The sequence below is a fragment of the Entelurus aequoreus genome, linkage group LG07, assembly GCF_033978785.1.
Source record: "Entelurus aequoreus isolate RoL-2023_Sb linkage group LG07, RoL_Eaeq_v1.1, whole genome shotgun sequence".
Classification (NCBI taxonomy): domain Eukaryota; kingdom Metazoa; phylum Chordata; class Actinopteri; order Syngnathiformes; family Syngnathidae; genus Entelurus; species Entelurus aequoreus.
In genome coordinates, this window is record NC_084737.1 from 50,795,605 (window position 1) to 50,816,043 (window position 20,439).

At 39.6% G+C, this 20,439-nt stretch overlaps 1 protein-coding gene across 2 annotated transcripts in view; it reads right to left on the reverse strand.

The window, feature by feature from the left end:
* Positions 1-20,439, reverse strand: part of LOC133653979 (cadherin-4-like) — a 595,795-nt gene that overhangs the window by 38,097 nt on the left and 537,259 nt on the right. For both annotated transcript variants that reach the window (XM_062053872.1, XM_062053871.1), the window contains 3 exons: positions 16,666-16,803; positions 5,452-5,637; positions 614-870 (listed from right to left, as the gene is read on the reverse strand). In XM_062053872.1, the coding sequence (XP_061909856.1) occupies positions 614-870; positions 5,452-5,637; positions 16,666-16,803 (581 nt within the window). The remainder of the gene's footprint in view (positions 1-613; positions 871-5,451; positions 5,638-16,665; positions 16,804-20,439) is intronic.

Below are 20,439 nucleotides of genomic sequence, written 5' to 3' on the forward strand. Positions count from 1 at the left end.
GTGCCAAGTTTTAGACTGGAGCCAGCTGTTCCTTTTATTTCCATTCCTGCCAAACTCTCTTTCTTTATTTCACTGTGTGCGTGCGTGCATGTAGGTGCGCACATGCGCACGTGTGTGTGTGTGTGTGTGTGTGTGTGTGTGTGTGTGTGCGTGCTCACCTCAGTTTGTGCAACCTGAAGAACACACACACACTTCTTTTTACTCCCTATTGACCTTCAGAGCCTCCTTACTCAGAGTCCTTACTACTGGCTCATAAAGGTTTCATAGTTTACACTTAATATAGTCCCAATACTCACCCTAAATTACCAAAAGCAAGGCTTCTTGGACTGTTGCCAGAGCATATGGGGAGATTTTGGCAAGGTGTCTGCTCAGCAATGGTGATATATGAGCAAAACTTCAAGGCTCAGTCGGGAAATGTTTTTCAATGTAATATTCATCCCTTTAAAGATAGACGACCAAATAGAATATGGTCTTTTAAGTCAATACGTTTTTGTCAGTGCTATTCAGGATTCATTTCTGCTCCAATTTTCTCTTGGCTGGGTCAAATGCCTACACTTTATAGTCCCACTTAGGAAAAGGGGAATTGTGAAATTCCCTCAGCAGTATTTCATACCTGATTGTCTGCTGCATTTGTAGTCGGTCGGGATCTGAGGCTGAGAAGGTCGCCAGACTCGTGCCGGCAGGGACACCCTCCTCAAATCGGATGTGTTTTGGGTTTGTGGGGAAATAGGGGGGTTCATTGACGTCCTGAACAGATATGGTTACCCCTGCCGTAGATTGGAGGGAGGACTGAATTCCACTAGCCAGATGGGCCTGGTTAGACACCACCACTGTAAGCATGAAGGCTCGGTTCATCTCAAAATCGACCGGCTGGAGGAAGAGAGCAGAGAGCAAAAAATTACTTTTACTAATTACATTTGCTATTAAAATCACTTTTCTTTTCTTCTTACCATTTACCAGGCTCTGAAAACATAGAATTGACATTTTTCAAAGAAATTGATGAACTTTTAGTTTTTTTCCGACATTTGTATATTCCAATTACTATATTGGTCTGCAACCATAATTAATAGAGATGTCCGATAATATCAGACTACCGATATTATCGGCCAATAAATGCTTTAAAATGTAATATCGGAATTTATCGGTATCGGTTTCAAAATTATCGGTATCGGTTTCAAAAAGTAAAATTTATGACTTTTTAAAACGCCGCTGTGTACACGGATGTAGGGAGAAGTACAGAGCGCCAATAAACCTTAAAGGCACTGCCTTTGCGTGCCGGCCCAGTCACATAATATCTACGGCTTTTCACAAACACAAGCGAATGCAAGCATACTTGGTCAACAGCCATACAGGTCACACTGAGGGTGACCATATAAACAACTTAAACACTGTTACAAATATGCGCCACACTGTGAACCCAAACCAAACAAGAATGACAAACACATTTCAGGAGAACATCCGCACCGTAACACAACATAAACACAACAGAACAAATACCCAGAACCCCTTGCAGCACTAACTCTTCCGGGACGCTACAATATAACCCCCCCCCCCCCCCCGCCCCCCAACCCCGCCCATCTCACCCTCCTCACGCTCTCTCAGGGAGAGCATGTCCCAAATTCCAATCTGCTGTTTCGAGGCATGTTAAAAAAAATAATGCACTTTGTGACTTCAATAATAAATATAGCAGTGCCATGTTGGCATTTTTTCCATACTTGAGTTGATTTATTTTGGAAAACCTTGTTACATTGTTTAATGTATCCAGCAGGGCATCACAACAAAATTAGGCATAATAATGTGTTAATTCCACAACTGTATATATCGGTATCGGTTGATATCGGAATCGGTAATTAAGAGTTGGGCAATATTGGAATATCGGCAAAAAAGCCATTATCTGACATCTCTACTAATTAACTAATTTTTTAAAATGTTATAATTACTATATCACTAGAGGGAGACAGAAGATTTAAACTACAAGTCAGTTGTTGACTCTGACAGCAAAATCTGTGTTAACAGATGATGCATTCACACACAAACACTGGCACGCACTCACACTGACTGACTCTGAAGAAGGCCATTACATGAGCTAGACAGCCTGTCGACCCCCTTTGTGAGTGTTTGCATGTCTGTTCAGTGTAAAAGATGCTTTCTAGATGAGCTAAACCAAGAGTGACAGTTATGTGGTCTTTTAATGAAGACTACATGTTTGGGTTCAAAAGCCAGCAGCAGGCAAATAAATAAGAATTACATCAATGTGCAGCTTGTAGGTAAAGTAGCGCGTCTCTAAATAGGTGAGTGATGATTACAGCCACAAGGCTTGTGTCTGGAGCGTGTGATGGTAATGATAATTAGGTACAGCATCTTTCAGCAGACATACAGGGTGTGATATTTGAATTCCTAATAAGGCCTCTTGGTTGACAACACCTCTAAATGTCTGTGTGTGTGTGCAAGTTAGCAACTAGTAAATGTGAGCATGCATGTTAGGACTGCAAGACTTGTGGTGCACTCAGTATATTTACAGCCAACCACGCTCGTAGGGATTTCAGCACAGGAACAAAGTCTGATAGTGTTACGAAACAAACATATACTCACCCAAAAAACATCCATTCTATCTTTTGCGCATTGGTAACCATGTTATATTTCATATCTTTCTTTTCACTTTTTAACCTAATTTGTTCTACCTTAGGAAAAAAGTGTCAGCCCTTCAGAACCCCACACTGTAGGATATTGTGTCACCTCAGCAACCCACTAACCTATAGCTGCCAAACCTTGGTGTTAGCAATACAGCAGATCTCCCTACAACCCCTCCACCCCCATTTCTCAAGTGACTGACTGCACTGTTTATGGGTAGATTATTTATTTTGCAACAGCATTAAAATGCTTAAAATTAATGTATCAACTCAAACTATTGCCACACTCACTAATCAGATTCCTGACACAATCTTAACATTTTTAATATTAATTATAATATGCACTCGTAATGCAGAATTTTATAATATGCATTACTTTGATGATTGCTTTATAAATACAAAAGCATATGTTGTTATAAAAAATATCTGGACAAACCATCTTAAATCTTTTAAAAATCGATAAAATCCAATAAAACATCAGGATAGACAACTAGTTTTAAGGATAAAGGCATCATTTGTTCAGAAAGCTAAGAGACAAGGGACAGGACATGAACCTTAAGTAAGTCGTGTAAGACTGTTTATCTCATGAAATGGATAATACTGTATAGTCAAAAAGTCATTTTTATGCTAGTCAAATATCCTTTATGTGACAGGAGTGTTCTGATAATTTTGAGAACAGACTTTAATAAAAAAGCAAGTCTTCGATCTTCCAAAAAAAAAAAAAAAAAAAAGGTTTTGAAAATTTAAAATACATAGTTGCACTTTAGAGTGTTCTGCGGATTTTAGAAATCTGCTGCAAAACTGTTAGAAATTACATTTTTAAGTATTATTCAACTGGCTGAACTAGTTAAAATGTTCTGTGTGACGTACCTCAAAACCTCTCAAGGCTTAGTGGCCACATGCGTGGACAGCACCTCGTATTGCCAAAATTGTGTACACTATTGAATTGGGGTATTATGGCCGCTTATGTGGTCACTTATACTGCCATCTGGTGGTGTCAGAAGAGTATAACATACAATGGAATTTTGAAAAAAAAGTGTAAAAATAGGAATTAGCATGTCACTAAACATGAAGTACACTTTTGTGTACTTATGGACTAAGTACATCATATCAAAAGATGATTCTTAGTTTTTATTGTAATTAGGGTCCAATAGACCCAAATAGCAAAGAGAAATAAAAAAAGCATGTAAACAAACAGCTTGGGCCTTAAGAGGTTAAGAAGCACTGGATCCTTTTTTTCTCGCCTCAAGCGGTATATTTGTGCTTGTCAAAGCCGATATTTATGGTCAGAACCGATATGTTCACTACATTGCTGCTATATGTGACAGGTAATATGCTAGCCGGCTGTACTTTGTGCACAGGGGAAGTCAGTCGCTGCGTATTGTTGTTTTTTTGACCGCCTTCAAAGCCACTTCAATGGCAATCTTAATACAATCCATTCACACAATTTGTATTTTTTTTTCATAATTGGATTGTCAAATTAGAGTATTTTGTATCCTCACAAACACGTCACAATACGAGAGATTTTTATCTGAGTTGAGATGTCAGTAGATGAGTCTTTCCCGCAGAATCCGAAAACGGCAGCTATGCGAACCTCTAATTCACTGATTACTGAATTCTCCAAAGTCACCTTATTCCTCCTTTCTGACCACCCTGTCATATTTCGTGTTTATCATAATAAGTGACTCACATACTGTATCTTAATGACTCATTCCACCCAATAGGCTTCTTTTTGTGTACTTTAATGAATTTTTATTTTCCTGTTTGTCTATTGGCAACACTAGCACCTGCATTCTAAAATGTGAAAGTCCTCATCAACCCTGCTGAGAGCTGCGTAAATGTGACATGGTCTGGTTAGGACCTGAGCTTTTATTTACAGAGGAGCATTTGGAACCCCATGGGGGATTATGAATACCTGGTTGTGGTGGCATCACAAGTGTATGCTAGCAGCCCATTGGTAAAAATGTCAATATCTTGACTTTACCTATTGCATGTAGTCCTTCCATTCCCTGGAGTGAGCTAAGACTGTTTACTTGTTTAGGCAGTCTATTTCTCGTCATTCCCAGGAGGTCTCCAATCTCGTATTTCATGACTTCCTGATAATATCCCCTGGGTTCCGACAGAAGCTTGCGGCTACTCGGCCACCTGCTGAATTTTACGTCAGGGAGGATAAGTGATGGACTGTAAAAGGCAGTCATCTACAGGAATTGAAGAGAAACAAAATGCCAACGTGCACTTCTCATGACACTGTGGGAATCAGAGGAAATGCTATTGTTATTTCTTTAGCATCATTGGTTGATGTGAGATGAGATATGCTGGACTCATACATCATAAATAAATGATTGCTTTGATTGATCAACACACACCTCTGGGAAGCAGAACAAACAAGTGGACACTATATTGCCTGTTTCCTGTATTTCTTTATATTTTGCTTTTATGGTAAAGGGGTTAAACAAGCCGGATAACCTTTGTCCAATTGGCTGAACACAAGAACAAGACAAAGCATTCTTGTCGCTGTCGTTCACTACAGCTGGTAGCCCATTAAAGAGTAAAAAAAACTGCTGCCTCTGTAATTGAGAAATCAATATCTTATTTGCTACAGTGGTCTCGCCAACCATTGTGCGAAGTGTGGGTGCGTTTTTCAGAAGGGCTTCTAATCCCTCATTTTAAACAAGAGGGGTCATTCTAAAGGCAAAAACTCCAGTCTGTTTAACTCTCTGATAACACAAGAGACCGAACATTTAAAATAAAAGAATGAATAATAAAGTGGTGATGACCTGTGAGTACAGAAGTATGGCAAAGTGATTGGTCATTGTCTTACCTTTACCACAGTCACCATGCCGTCATTGGTAACGGGATCAGTGCTAATGTTGAAGAGGCCAGACGGATCGCCACTGATGATCCTGTAAATGGCGTTCCAGTTCGAAGAATGCGGTTGGTCGGCATCTATCACCGTCAGATTAGCCACCACAACATCCACACGATTCTCAGGAACCTCACCGGAAAACTGCAGAGATTGGGACAAACGTTACCTTGAAAAATGTTGCTTCAAAATCAAATTATTTTGACAAATGTCCTTTCAGGATATATTGAGCTGTTGAAGTGTGGCAATTTGTTCAAAAAGCCCATTTCTCTCGCTCTTCCATTTCTCTTAAGTGAAGCAGTCGTCTTTTCAACTTTTCAGGTAGAGTATGTTTAATGAGCCTGTTTTTGCTACCTCTGAGTCGCAAGCAGGAAATGCACATGCACACAAACGTCTGAAAGTTTCTTGATTTTTCTCTACCAGTCCACATTCGTGCACATTAATGTCCTGTCCCTGAGAAAGTAGCAAAAAAGTAGAAGTGAAGAAAGCAAAGTAAAGCCACAAGTGGAGCAGGGTAGAACATCTGTTTGAGTGTATGAGTGGCTTTTAGCTGTCGCTTTGCTGCGCAAACACATGTGCTACGTCCTGATAAGCCTGACGACAAGTGAGCTGCTGTCTGTCAGATGTCTGTTATGGTAGGGATTGACCAAAGTCACACAGGCTCTGGGGATAAAGATGAACCAGAGGCGGCGGCAACTGTGCCGCTCTGCTATAACTGAAGCCTCGCCCACATGAGCAACCCTAAAACTTGGAAGCGATCACACATGGTCGGATTGTGATTATGTTCTTACGTCAGCTCATCTGGACGCAACAGGCGCCAAGCATGATGGCGTCATCGTGTCACCATGGGGTAACAGACATGGTTGAAGCCACTGAGCCGCTTATATGAGTGTATGATATCAAAGAGCAAAGCCTCAGACCAAACCCTCCAACGGGTCATAATACCCCGCACAACCTTCGCATCAGGCGCAAACAGCCGACAGCTGAATGTGGATTAAAACCCTGCGTCTGGAGAGCTGTTCAGAAACTTGGTGACATTCTTAAGACAACACACGTTCGGATGGTCTTGAAGCACTGCTCACAGGGAATAAAAACCAGGCTGTTGTACATTTCAGTCTGAACACGTGTGTAATCATAGTTGTTTATTGCCAATTTTGGTCAGGGACTCATAAATAGCTAGTTTAACAAACAAACAAAACGTTTGAACAATATGAACGACAAAGCACCCTTGAGCTTCTGGATCTGATAAAAGAACCACTGCTGCTCTCACCACCAATAAACTAATTCACAATGACTGGCAATCACAAATGAACAATAGAGGGTGTGTTCTAGCCTTTTGTCCAGAGAGCTTTTTGTTCTTAAAACATGAACTTTTTGAAAACTCTGTCAACAATATGATTGAGTAGCTGGACAGGACAAAAAAACAACAACTCTGGCTTAAGTGTTTGTGTTGATAGGGAAAACAATCATTTTTGATTGTGTCATAAGAAATGGGCATGACATTATTTCCTGTTGTTGAACCCTATTTCGAAATAGAATATGAAGTTATCGACTTACAGGTGTTGGTTTCATTTAATACAGCAATGAAAAACAAAACACATTTTTCCTCGGCTTAGTGTAAGTACTAATCTTAAAGAGAATGTACACATCGTTGAACATCTAATACTGTATATCACTATATTGATGACCAAGTCAGCTGTGGCAGCTTTTTCAGGCTTCTGATTGGCCAAAATGAGCATGGCAGCTGGTGAATGTGTGTTCCTGTAGACTGCTTTCAAACTGCACTTGTGTGGATGGATTCTTTTCACACCACAGAAAGAGAAATGTGCATTTTTAAAAATATGTGTTTGTGTGGGCATGGCCTTATGTTTCACAAGGATATCAGGGTTGCCTAAAATAATATATTTGCCTTCTTTCTTCACAGAATTCATGAAAACAGAATAATTTCCATTTTTTAAGAGCTTTGTCATGTTAATCTAGTTCAAAGGTACAGCAAGGAAGAACAAATAATCATGACATGTCATAAACCCTAATATACATTATATATAATAATATATTTTATTAAAATGTTGTCAGGGGAGGCAGATGCTCATGACAAATAGAAAAAAGATAACATAAAAACATTAATATTACTTGGCTGTGTTATAAATATATGATTCCAATTGTAAATCATATTTTTAAAAAAAATAACTTTAATGTACAATGTACTTTATGTATAGCTGTGTTTCCATTGCAGTTTCTTTGCAAAATAAAAGCGATATTTAAAAAATGTTGCCAAATTATATTATAGGTGTTTCCATTAAAGGCCTACTGAAACCCACTACTACCGACCACGCAGTCTGATAGTTTATATATCAATGATGAAATCTTAACATTGCAACACATGCCAATACGGCCGGGTTAGATTAGTAAAGTGCAATTTTAAATTTCCCACGAAATATCCTGCTGAAAACGTCTCGGTATGATGACGTCTGCGCGTGACGTCACGGATTGTAGCGGACATTTTGGGACACCATTGTGGCCAGCTATTAAGTCGTTTGTTTTCATCGCAACATTACACAGTATTCTGGACATCTGTGTTGGTGAATCTTTTGCAATTTGTTCAATGAACAATGGAGACATCGAATTAGAAAGCTGTGGAGAACTGGGACAACAGAGACTCTTACCAGGAGGACTTTGAGTTGGATAGCAGACACGGTACCGTGAGTACGCAGCTGCGGCTTCCAAACATTTGATCGCTTGCCCGTACGTGCGTGCCGCTATGTGCATGTCACGTACGTAACTTTGGGGACTTTGGGGAAATATACACTACCGTTCAAAAGTTTGGGGTCACCTAAACAATTTTGTGGAATAGCCTTCATTTCTAAGAACAAGAATAGACTGTCGAGTTTCAGATGAAAGTTCTCTTTTTCTGGCCATTTTGAGCGTTTAATTGACCCCACAAATGTGATTCTCCAGAAGCTCAATCTGCTTAAAGGAAGGTCAGTTTTGTAGCTTCTGTAATGAGCTAAACTGTTTTCAGATGTGTGAACATGATTGCACAAGGGTTTTCTAATCATCAATTAGCCTTCTGAGCCAATGAGCAAACACATTGTACCATTAGAACACTGGAGTGATAGTTGCTGGAAATGGGCCTCTATACACCTATGTAGATATTGCACCAAAAACCAGACATGTGCAGCTAGAATAGTCATTTACCACATTAGCAATGTATAGAGTATTTCTTTAAAGTTAAGACTAGTTTAAAGTTATCTTCATTGAAAAGTACAGTGCTTTTCCTTCAAAAATAAGGACATTTCAATGTGACCCCAAACTTTTCAACGGTAGTGTATGTACTGTATGAACTTTGTGGAGGTGAACGGTACTTTGGGCTGTGGGATTGAGTGTGTTGTGCGGGTGTTTGAGTTGTATTGGCGGGTTATATGGACGGGAGGGGGGAGGTGTTTGTTATGCGGGATTAATTTGTGGCATATTAAATATAAGCCTGGTTGTGTTGTGGCTAATAGAGTATATATATGTGTTGTGTTTATTTACTGTTTTAGTCATTCCCAGCTGAATATCAGGTCCCACCCGCCTCTCACAGCATCTTCCCTATCTGAATCGCTTCCACTGCCCTCTAATCCTTCACCCTCACGTTCCTGATCCACAAATCTTTCATCCTCGCTCAAATTAATGGGGAAATCGTCGCTTTCTCTGTCCGAATCGCTCTCGCTGCTGGTGGCCAGGATTGTAAACAATGTGCAAATGTGAGGAGCTCCACAACCTGTGACGTCACGCTACTTCCAGTACAGGCAAGGCTTTTTTTATCAGCGACCAAAAGTTGCAAACTTTATCGTCGATGTTCTCTACTAAATCCTTTCAGCAAAAATATGGCAATATTGCAAAATGATCAAGTATGACACATAGAATGGACCTGCTATCCCCGTTTAAATAAGAACATCTCATTTCAGTATACCTTTAAAGGGTGTTTTTGCATCATAAGCCATAATTCTTGTAAAGTCTTGTCCCTCGAGACTCCACTTTGAGGAAGATAGACGCTCTGCGTTTCCATGGTTTTGGACCTGTGATTACATTTGCAACCACTGCTGTTGCCGTGATTGTCAATAGAAAACGAGGGCAGCGGATGATCACTCAAAGGCAACATCCTTACGTATGGCTGCGGCCACAATTTTATTTTAGTCCTCCCAATGGCTACCTTAATAGCAACGTGTAATTTTTCAGCCAGGTAGCGCTGCTTGGTGGTTTCCCACTTGCTGCGGAATATGTGCTACGGCTTTTCAAACCCCTTCGCTCTCATTTCCCATTCTATTTTCTTGTAAAAATCTGCATTTCGCTGTTGTTTGACATTTAATATAGCTGTAATGTTTTTTATCTCAAATTAGAGTTAGGGAAACTTTAGTCTCCTCCTCGGTCCACACATACTGCGCCATCTTGTCTCAGGTCATGTTGAACCCCCTTACGACATGTCCGGTGTTTAGGTGCCCTGTAAACTGCGAAAAAAGTGTTTTCATCATGCTTTTGGGACACACTTCTATTTCCACATGTCTGAAAAACCACCTCATGAGAGTGTAATGATGTTTTAGTGAGAGGTTTTTATCGAAATATGGGTATTTCCATTACCATTTTTTTGTTGCGATATTTAGATTTTGCGGATTTCTAGAGAATATTGAAACACATCTTATGACAAGTGAACCCCCCCAATCATCAATCATTCATAGTAGTAGAATATAGAGTAAATAAAAGTAAATGCCACAATTCTCTGCAATATATAAGAATACTATTTTATATACCGATACAGTACAATGTGTGATTTATTAAATGAGTGTCATTTGTTGAACTACATGAGTCTTTGTCCACATACTTGTATGACGTTTAACCCATGAAGTATTGTATTTTATATATTGTACAGTCGTCGAACGACATGTCAGCACCTAGATTTTGTCTTTCAGGATTATACCACCCTGCCGCACACAACTTTGTAAAATTATGTTAAGGGCATAAATGTCCCTTTCTCTGGATTATGATAATGAGTGGTGATTTAATTCTATTAGTAAATCCAGAGACATGCCTCTAATTGTGATCGCCTGCATGATCAAATAGTCAAGAGATTTAAAAAACATTTTTTTAATCTATTTGCACAAAAGAAAAAAATGCAAGGGTGCATGCATGGCACAGCCTTCACATTTGTACACAAACCCCACACTTTCCACCATGAAAAAGAGGTCAGCTTTTGATAGGCATGATTAAATATTTATCATACACATTAAAGATAAATTCCCCAAACTTTGTATTTCTGGGACACTCTAAAACACCTATGGGGTTTATCGCGAACACGTAACATCAGCGTAATGGCGTGCCTTCTCAACCAAATGGCTTTTGTAGAAACCCACCATCAAAAACGGCAAAATGAGCAATTACTTTGCTCATAATGGCTCAGATACCTACACATTAATGTTCACTGGACTTACAGTACATATTTTGTATCCTGTGTACAATTTGTGTGATGAATGAATGAATGTATACATTTGACATTTGTTTTTAAATTCCACTTTATATATGGTCAAGTTCTCCCTTCATGTATCGTATTATATTTAGCTTTATTTTACTTAGTTCTTGCTATCTTGGCTTTACTTCTTATGTTAGCTGTTTTGCACCAACACACCAAGACAAATTCCTTATATGTGTGAATATAGTTGGCAATAAAAAATTATTCTGATAATGGTAAAAACTTTGCTTGTTTGACAATGACGGAAATGCACTTCAACTAAAAGTTAGAAAACTAATATTTTACCGTCCACCAACATCAATACACCACCATCACAGGAGACTCTTTATGCAGGGAAAGACATGAAGGGTCTCTGATTTACAGTCCATGTCTGTGTTTTACACCCTTGCTTAAAAAAAAGAAAATCTCCTGAGACTAAATAATTCAACCTTTGTTGATACAGCATGGTGGTTATCTTGTCAATTTTTGTTGTCGTTTTCTTTTTTCCTCTTCAGCTGCCCTTTTTCGGAACGTATCCTTTATGTCCGACATGTGCTAACAAATCTACAGTTAAAGGGCATTAACCTCGGGGGGAAAACGCCAATGCTAACTCTGTGGCTACCGCCTCAAAGAGCTGTGTGATACCACTGAGCTCAGCATCTTATAAGCCCCACGGTCCTTTTGCTCACTTCTCTGTACCAAGAGCCAAAAGGAGTTCTTGCTAAAGACAGCAACACTTGCAACATCCAATCAATAGCAACACATCCAATTGGTTTCACTTTTCAACTCTGCTGCGGCATGGGCATTTAGCAGAAAGAAACGATTACTGTACACTAACTGAGAATGATAAAGTGTTGCATAATAAATCTTCTGCTGTGCTAATTAATTCATTTATGATACTGACCCCCAGCCCCCACCACCCAACAGCCCTGCACTGTTATGATCCATTACTTACAGTACATTAGTTTAGACTTGTAATTTTTACCTCACACCCAATGATGACCTTCACTAATGTAATCATTATTCTAAATGTGACTATCATGACAACCATTTATCTGGCTCTAGGTTTATTACTGATGAAAATCAATGATATGGATTAGTCATTTCCTTGTGTGTGTAAGTGTGTGTGTTTCCTACTAGATGAAGTAGGTTTGTTCCTTAAGAGGCTCTGCTCTCATAGTCTAAACCTTTTTGTAAGGTTTAGACCAGTGGTTTTCAACCTTTTTTCAGTGATGTACCCCCTGTGAAAGTTTTTTTTAATTCAAGTACCCCCTAATCAGAGCAAAGCATTTTTTGGTTGAAAAAAAGAGATAAAGAAGTAAAATACAGCACTATGTCATCAGTTTCTGATTTATTAAATTGTTTAACAGTGCAAAATATTGCTCATTTGTAGTGGTCTTTCTTGAACTATATGGAAAAAAGATAGGTTTTTATTTATATTTATAAAGGATTTTTGAATTGTTGCTATTTTTAGAATATTTAAAAAATATCTCACGTACCCCTTGGTATACCTTCAAGTACCCCCAGGGGTACGCGTACCCCCATTTGAGAACCACTGGTTTAGACTATGCAGCACACAACTTTTTTTCTCATTGTCACTGTCGTTCTTACACTCTCTCATCTTTACACAATGGATGTCATCACCAATGTTTTCCTAGTTCTTAGGAGAAGTTTTATGTCAGATTTATGATATTCATACACTCTCTTTGGGAGCTAAATGGGTTTGCTTGCAATTTCGTTGTACAATGACAATAAAGATCTATTCTATTCTATTCTTAAACCAATTCCTATATCGATAGCTGGGCAAAACGCAAAATAACTCTTTATGCACTTCCTTAAAAGGCAGTATTAGGTTTCGGGTATGAACGTTGTATGAAATGTATTTCGACGATTCTTCATAGCTGTTTTTAAAAACACTCCTTTACAAGTAAACATCTATAATATTCCTGGTGAAATACAAATACAAAATGATTCATACAGTCTACCCCAGCTAATTTAGAGGGGGTACAACCTGGACTGGTACCAGTCAATCACACATAAGGACAGCAGTTTTTTTTCTTTTGTTTTTTTTTCAAGTGTTCAGCCTGTCATGTTTAGTACATTTTTAGTCAGATTTTCTGTTTTAGTACAGTCTATTATGCTTAGTGTTTCTATTTTAGTATAGTTTGTTGGATTGTCTGTAGTCTCCATCCATTTTTTTTTTTTCATTTTCTACCGCTTATCCCTTTCGGGGGGTTGGAGCCTATCTCAGCATTCGGGCGGTAGGCGGGGTACACCCTGGACAAGTCGCCACCTCATCGCAGGGCCAACACAGATAGACAGACAACATTCACACACTAGGGCCAATTTAGTGTTGCCAATCAACATATCTCCAGGTGCATGTCTTTAGGGGTGGGAGGAAGCCGGAGTACCTGGAGGGAACCCACGCAGTCACGGGGAGAACATACAAACTCCACACAGAAAGATCCCGAGCGCAGCATCAAACCCGGGACCTTCGTATTGTGAGGCAGACGCACTAACCCCTGTACCACCGTGCTGCCCTGTCTATAGTCTGTTACACTCAAAGTTAGATATAACACGGTCTTTGGGGATCCATAAAATACCGATCGCGTTATCCCCGAGATTGTGTTATGTAGAAATTAGGGCTGTCAAAGTTAACGCAATAATGACGCGTTAACTATAAATTTTAATGACGCCACTAATTTTTTTAACGAGCGATTAACGCAAACAATACCTTTTTGACCCCCCTGCCGTGCCGTAGCAGGGGAACTTGGTTGCAGTTCACTTGCTACTGATGAACCAACCACAAGCGAGCAGAAATGGATAAAGAAAAGGTCACATTATGGAATTATCAGGTTCTAAGCCATAACAAGTTATTCTCCTGACAAAAAAGGACTATTTTTCGTCGTGATAAGAGGCGGCATCCCTGCAGAAAACACCTGCTGTGCTGTGTCGTTCTAGAGATAGGTGGTGCTTCACTTATGTGTTCAGAATACGATTAAGGTGCCGTGATAACATACTGTAACATTTAGATTGTTACTCTGACTGATTTAGTAAGTAAAATGAAAACTCAACAGAAATTAAAGACGGTCAGCAGGATGTTGAAAGGAGACTTTTTTAATTTTGCTGCGAAAAAGCGACTGCAGAACAGTTTTAGTCTTGGTAAATCACATGTGATATTTGTTTAATGACAATAACACGTATTCTATTGCATATGCTAAATTCTTATATTTGAGTTTTCTTCTTCTAATATTGTGGATGTTCTGATAATCAGCACATATTGTTATATACATGCAGACAGACACGCTGAATGGATTGCACTCCTTATTCTGCTCATTTAAGAGAAGCAATCCTCTGCGCACAGGCTTAGTAGATCAGCTTTGTGTGTGCTATCAAGTTTTAGCATATCGTAATATACATAACATTTTAGTAGATCAGGCCCAAAGTATCTTGTTACGTACATTATTTCCAAGCTTTTGGGGGCCAGATCTGACCCCCGGGCCTTGAGTTTGACACCTGTGCACTAAAGGATCACAATTCTGTTTCATTTCTATTCTATACTATTTAATTGAGAGGCTTTTTTATGAATGGCAGAGATTCTCAAACTGTGTAACGTGGGTTCCCTTTAGTGGTACGCCAAATATTTAATTCATTATTTAAGTACAGTGTTTTATGTTTCTATATTCAAACACAGTGTTACTGTTCAAACTGTGTATTGTTACAGTGGCCAAAAATATAAAATATATTTGTTAAAATAAAACCTCTGCTTGTTTTTAATGAATTATTGGGCTTACTACACTACAGTATTTTAATGTTGGTCATTATGTTGGTATTTGGAGAGCCAAGTGTTTCTTGAGAACCACTGATGTACAATATATGATGCAAACTGTATATTATACATGATTTTATTTGTGGTACGTACTGGAATACTGAATTGCATACCACGAAGGGTAAATGTGCGCTGGTTGAAGCCAGGGAAAACCCACCCAAGCACAGGGAAAACATGCAGACATTCTAAAGCAGGACTATTCAACTTATTTGTTCGGGGGACAGTATTTCCAGAAGGCTAAGGACCAGGGGGCGGCATTCTCCCTAACTATTATTCTCATTTTGTGTATTTCTGAGAACAGGCATTCTCTGTACTAGACATATGTTTTGGTCGATTCCTTATGTTAGAGTTACGAATTATGGAAAAAGCAGCGCTGTTTTGCAAAACACAAGCGTTCATTACAGAAGGCGCTGACTCTCAAGAGGGTAAAATGTCAATGCAAGGATCTCCATCCATCCATCCATTTTCTACCGCTTGTCCCTTTTGGGGTCACAAGGGGTGCTGGAGCCTATCTCAGCTGCCATATCTTAAAAGTATTACGTCACATCGGTTAATCATAAACTAAAACACAAACTCATAAGGTTACAATACAACAGGAGCGCTGTTTTGTTTTTAAAGACCTACTACAGAAAATCTAGTCAAAGATCATCTATCATAACAGCGCTCAAGTGTTTTTAGGAATCTGCTGAAAAAAGTTAGTCTCTCCCAAGTTATGAACTGAACTCGGGGGCTGATATCATGCAATGTACAAAGGCGCAGGACTAAATATGGCCAAATGGTGGGGTCTATCAGAGACATACAGTCATGGAACAGGCTGCCAGCCCATGTCAGAAACTGTGAGACCTACCGTAATTTCCGGACTATAAGCCGCACCTGACTATAAGCCGCACCAGCTAAATTTAGGGGAACATACAGATTGCTCCATATATAAGCCGCACCCGACTATAAGCCGCAGGGTTTTGATGTGTAATTACCGTAGTATATAGGGGTTCCTGCTACCACGGAGGGGATTGTCGGGACAGAGATGACTGTTTGGGAACGCAAAGCGTCCCATTTATTAACAATAAATCTTTCAATCATTCAATCAAACTTTCACATCTTTGACATGGCGAACAGCATTCGTGCAGAGTACAAATAATACAACGGTGCAAAGTAATACAAAGTGCTCACCTGTACGTTATCAAAATAACCAGCCTACCGGTATATGAAAAGTCAGTCTTTAATCATTGTGTCATCGTCTTCCTCCTGCGTACTAAAACCACCGAAATCCTCTTCGTCGGTGTCGGAGAAGAACAGGCCGTAAATAAGCCGCACCCTTGTATAAGCCGCAGGGACCAGAACGAGGGGAAAAAGTAGCGGCTTATAGTCCGGAAATTACGGTATTTAACATTTAAAACTACACTGAAACAGTGGTTGAAAACTAATCAGACATGCACGCACACTTAGATTATTCACAGGTTTTTTTGTTTGTTGTTTGTTTTATTTTTGTTTTTTGTTCATGGTCTGTGCTTATGGTATGCTTGTAATCTGTAATGTTTTGTGATTTATGTATTATTTTGTATAATGACCTGTGGAATGTTTACTGTATTAGGACAACGAATGAAAATGAGCTATTCTGCTAACTCTGGCATATTTCGATGGTTGTTCTATGTTGATGAATATGCATTGTTATAATTCAAATAAATAAATACATACATTCCTGTGCTTGTTTTGGCCCCAAGGCTGCCAGTTGAATAGCACTGTCCTAAAGCAATCCTAAATTGGACACCACCTGATGAAAAGTATCTGCCATTTTTAACGTTTTTATCTAAAAAAACAACATAGTTTCTTTCTTATTTGTCTATTTGCAAACACTCACCGTTCTGGAGGTCAGCATGGGGGGGTTGTCGTTGATGTCCGTGATGGTGATGATGGCAGTCGCCGTGTTGGACAGGCCAAAATTCAGGTTGCCCTCCATGTCTGTGGCTTGAACAATTATAGTATACTGGGACACTTTCTGTTAAAGGGAGAAAAAATATTTTTATTTGATATATTTTGTTTGCACAGAAAGCTCTCAGCAGTGTGTTTTGTGTGTTTTTATGGCAAGCTTTAGACATTTGAAACTCATAAGCTTTTCATCTGATAGCACTGTAAGCATCTCAGCTTGTCTTCATGTTATCTGAGACCTGCCTGCTGGCAGCCTCGTTATCACAGGCATCACCTAGTCAGTGCCACTGATGGACAGATGTGGCGACAACGATACAGCAGACGGAGATTAATAGACAATCTGCGGCGCAAAAGAATTAGGAATGATAAATGCATTTTTGTCTCTTGAATGACACATTGTCACTTAAGTGGAAGATGAAAAATGTGATTCTTGTAGTTTTGAGCGTATTTGAGCTTCTACATGTAAATCCTCCTCCCTTGCCAACCTCTTTTTCTCCATCCGTCCCTCCCTATTTCCTCTGTATTTCCTCTTGTCCTGGTGTCGTTTGTTCTTTTTATTCAATTAATGGGCTGCGGGAAGGATGGAGCCCAACGACCGACTGTCTGGATAAAGTGTCTTGTCACTGAGATTCCCAATTACATTCCCAGTGTCTTGCTAACCTTCTAATTACAGCGTAAATATCCCAATTAGGCCATGACACCACGCCAGGAGGATTAGACAGCTCCTTTTGGTTCCTCTCCTCTTGATGCTAGACGTGATGCTCAACTTCATATGCACACCCTTATTACTCCACGTGCAAAAACCCCAGATCTCACAAACATCCATGAGCACACACACAGACACACACACCGCTCTTGTTTAGAGGTGGCGTGTGCTTGATTGTCCCATCAGCTGGTGTACAGCATGTACACAGCACTCATGCTAATTAGACAAGGGAGTTATTATTTAGAGCTCCTCTGAACTCTCCTCTGTATTGCAACAACGCTGTCGTCTTCTCCAGGGGACTAATGTCTATCGCTGTCAACATGCTCTTAAAAAGGTCCACAGCAAACCAATGGAGACCTTTGGAATAGATTCAGTGTTGGATTTTGGAAAACAGATGGAAACATTTCACAAGGAAGTGGAAGGTAAGAAACAGTTGGTGATACAGCCGTAGCACAGGGGATGAGGGTTTACCAAATAATAAGCCAGTACATCTTTTTTTCTTTCTCGTGTTGTAGAGTCAAACAAACCCAACATAGAAACCATGGAAAAGGGTAACCACAAACATAAATATTCATAGTTTCAAAGAGCTAACATGCTGACTGTAAGTGAACCAGCATCACACAACCATATGCTGTGAAGTTTAATGTTGTAATATGAACATTTTCCATCCATCCATCCATCCATCCATTTTCTACCGCTTATTCCCTTCGGGGTCGCGGGGGGCGCTGGAGCCTATCTCAGCTACAATCGGGCGGAAGGCGGTGTACACCCTGGACAAGTTGCCACCTCATCGCAGGGCCAACACAGATAGACAGACAACATTCACACTCACATTCACACACAAGGGCCAATTTTTTAGTGTTGCCAATCAACCTATCCCCAGGTGCATGTCTTTGGAAGTGGGAGGAAGCCGGAGTACCCGGAGGGAACCCACGCAGTCACGGGGAGAACATGCAAACTCCACACAGAAAGATCCCGAGCCCGGGATTGAACCCAAGACTACTCAGACCTTCGTATTGTGAGGCAGACACACTAAGCCCTCTACCACAGTGATGCCCATGAAATTTATATATATATTTTTTTGAACAATTTTCCTCACTATTTTTTTTCTTTTCTATCTTATCTTGTTTTACATGATAAAAAAGTGAAAATGCTATAAGGCTCGAAAGGGCACCTGATTTTGCAATACAGTGCAGGCGGCGGGTAACCATTTTTGCTGGACGTAGATTTTGTTTACATGGCTGTACTGAACTAACCTGACTCTCGCCAGATCCTTGTAGTTCGCTGAGCTCCACACAAGGATCTGGGTCTTCTCAATAGGAGATGTATTTCAGAAGGCGGGGCCTTGTAAAAAAAATCATTGTATGTGATTGGATAAACCACTTGTCCGTTATCTTGAATGACGTGCTACTTCAACCACTCACATCCAAATCAACCCGTGACGCTGATGAGAGCGATACTGGGAAATCCAAAACAGAACAGCCGACATATTGGATAACGACAGAGCGAAAAGTTCCCTGTTAATCTTTTAAAGAATTATTATTCGATAGAATCGACAAAACAGTTGCAATAGCAGAACCAATGTCAGCACACGATTCCTCGCTGCGTGCCGCCATTGTTGTTTGAATCAAACAGTCGTTTCGGCGCTACACTGATTGGTTCATTATTTTTTGCTATCTTGAAGGCGTTTGTATTCCCCTCGAGCCCAGATCCTTGTGTCATCAGCGAACTATAAGGATCTGGTGGGAGTCAGGTTAGTACTGTACCTGCTGTAATGTGAGAGAGGGCAACAAACTGGATTAAGATGAATCATACAGTTTATTTTTTAAATCAAGGGACCGCACCGAGACAAACTGTTCATTATTCCGAATGCTCACTACCTCGAAAAAAAAGTTTTAATTAGTGGAATAAATCCATATGAATATGCCATCATTGTCAAAGCCAAACTTCATATATTTTGTCAGCAGTCAGTTTTTATAGCGTTGAAGAATTTCACAATCCAAAGACTGTTGAGGCTCATTTTCCTCCATTTAAATCTACGGCTTTCATCTCTTACGTGTTTGAGATGGAGTGAGGGTGCCCAGCCTCATTTCATAAGCAGATTTCCCAGAAAAAAACAAGCCTATTATTACTGCTCGGAAATTAATACTCATTCATTTTTTATGCTTAGCCAAGACCAAAAATAAACAGACATCATGCTTTTTCCAAAATACTGTAAGTTGTTTGTTGCCCGCAGCTAGCTTTGCTAATGCTAACGCTAACAGCCTACTAAATGCTTCATGTGTAACTGAATAAAACATTTTTTGACGACATTATTTTCAAACTTACCAGTCTGAAAATACGGTGAACACACCAACATGGCGTTAAAAGGCTTGTTTGATAGTAATGGCTTTTCTTTCATGCTGGAAATAAGATAAAATGTCACCAAATCCCTTTTTTTCCCCAGAAGCGATCATAACCTCGATTGTGGCAGTTAATGATGTTGCACGTTTGTGCCATGTTTTGAACTTGTTAAAGAAAAAAAAAACTCAAGCACAGTCTTGCATTCAGCCAATTCAAATAAGCAAATCAGAGTCCAGCAAGACCCACAATGCAATGTGTTTCCACATCACACTTTCTAGCCCCATTGAATCCAAAAAAATCTAAACTGTAACCAAGAACTACAGTCAAAGCTCAATATAGTAGGTATCAGTGGCAGCTGCTGGTCTTTCAAGTAGAGGAAGCTCATTTTAAGCTACTCTCTAAACACGAATACAATCTCTAATAACTGGTAAAATATATAACGATGATAGATTTTACAAATAAAACGTAATTTAGAGCATGGTAATAGTGTCAATATCAGCTTGGAACAACGAAATGCAACTTGAAAAACGCTTTGGCAATAGTTTGTTTCAAGACCGCTGATTTGCTCATTTTGCTGTAAATCAAGACTGCGAACGCTTTAATAATGCACATAACATTGAAATTGCTATTTTACATTGGGAGCATCACTATATATTA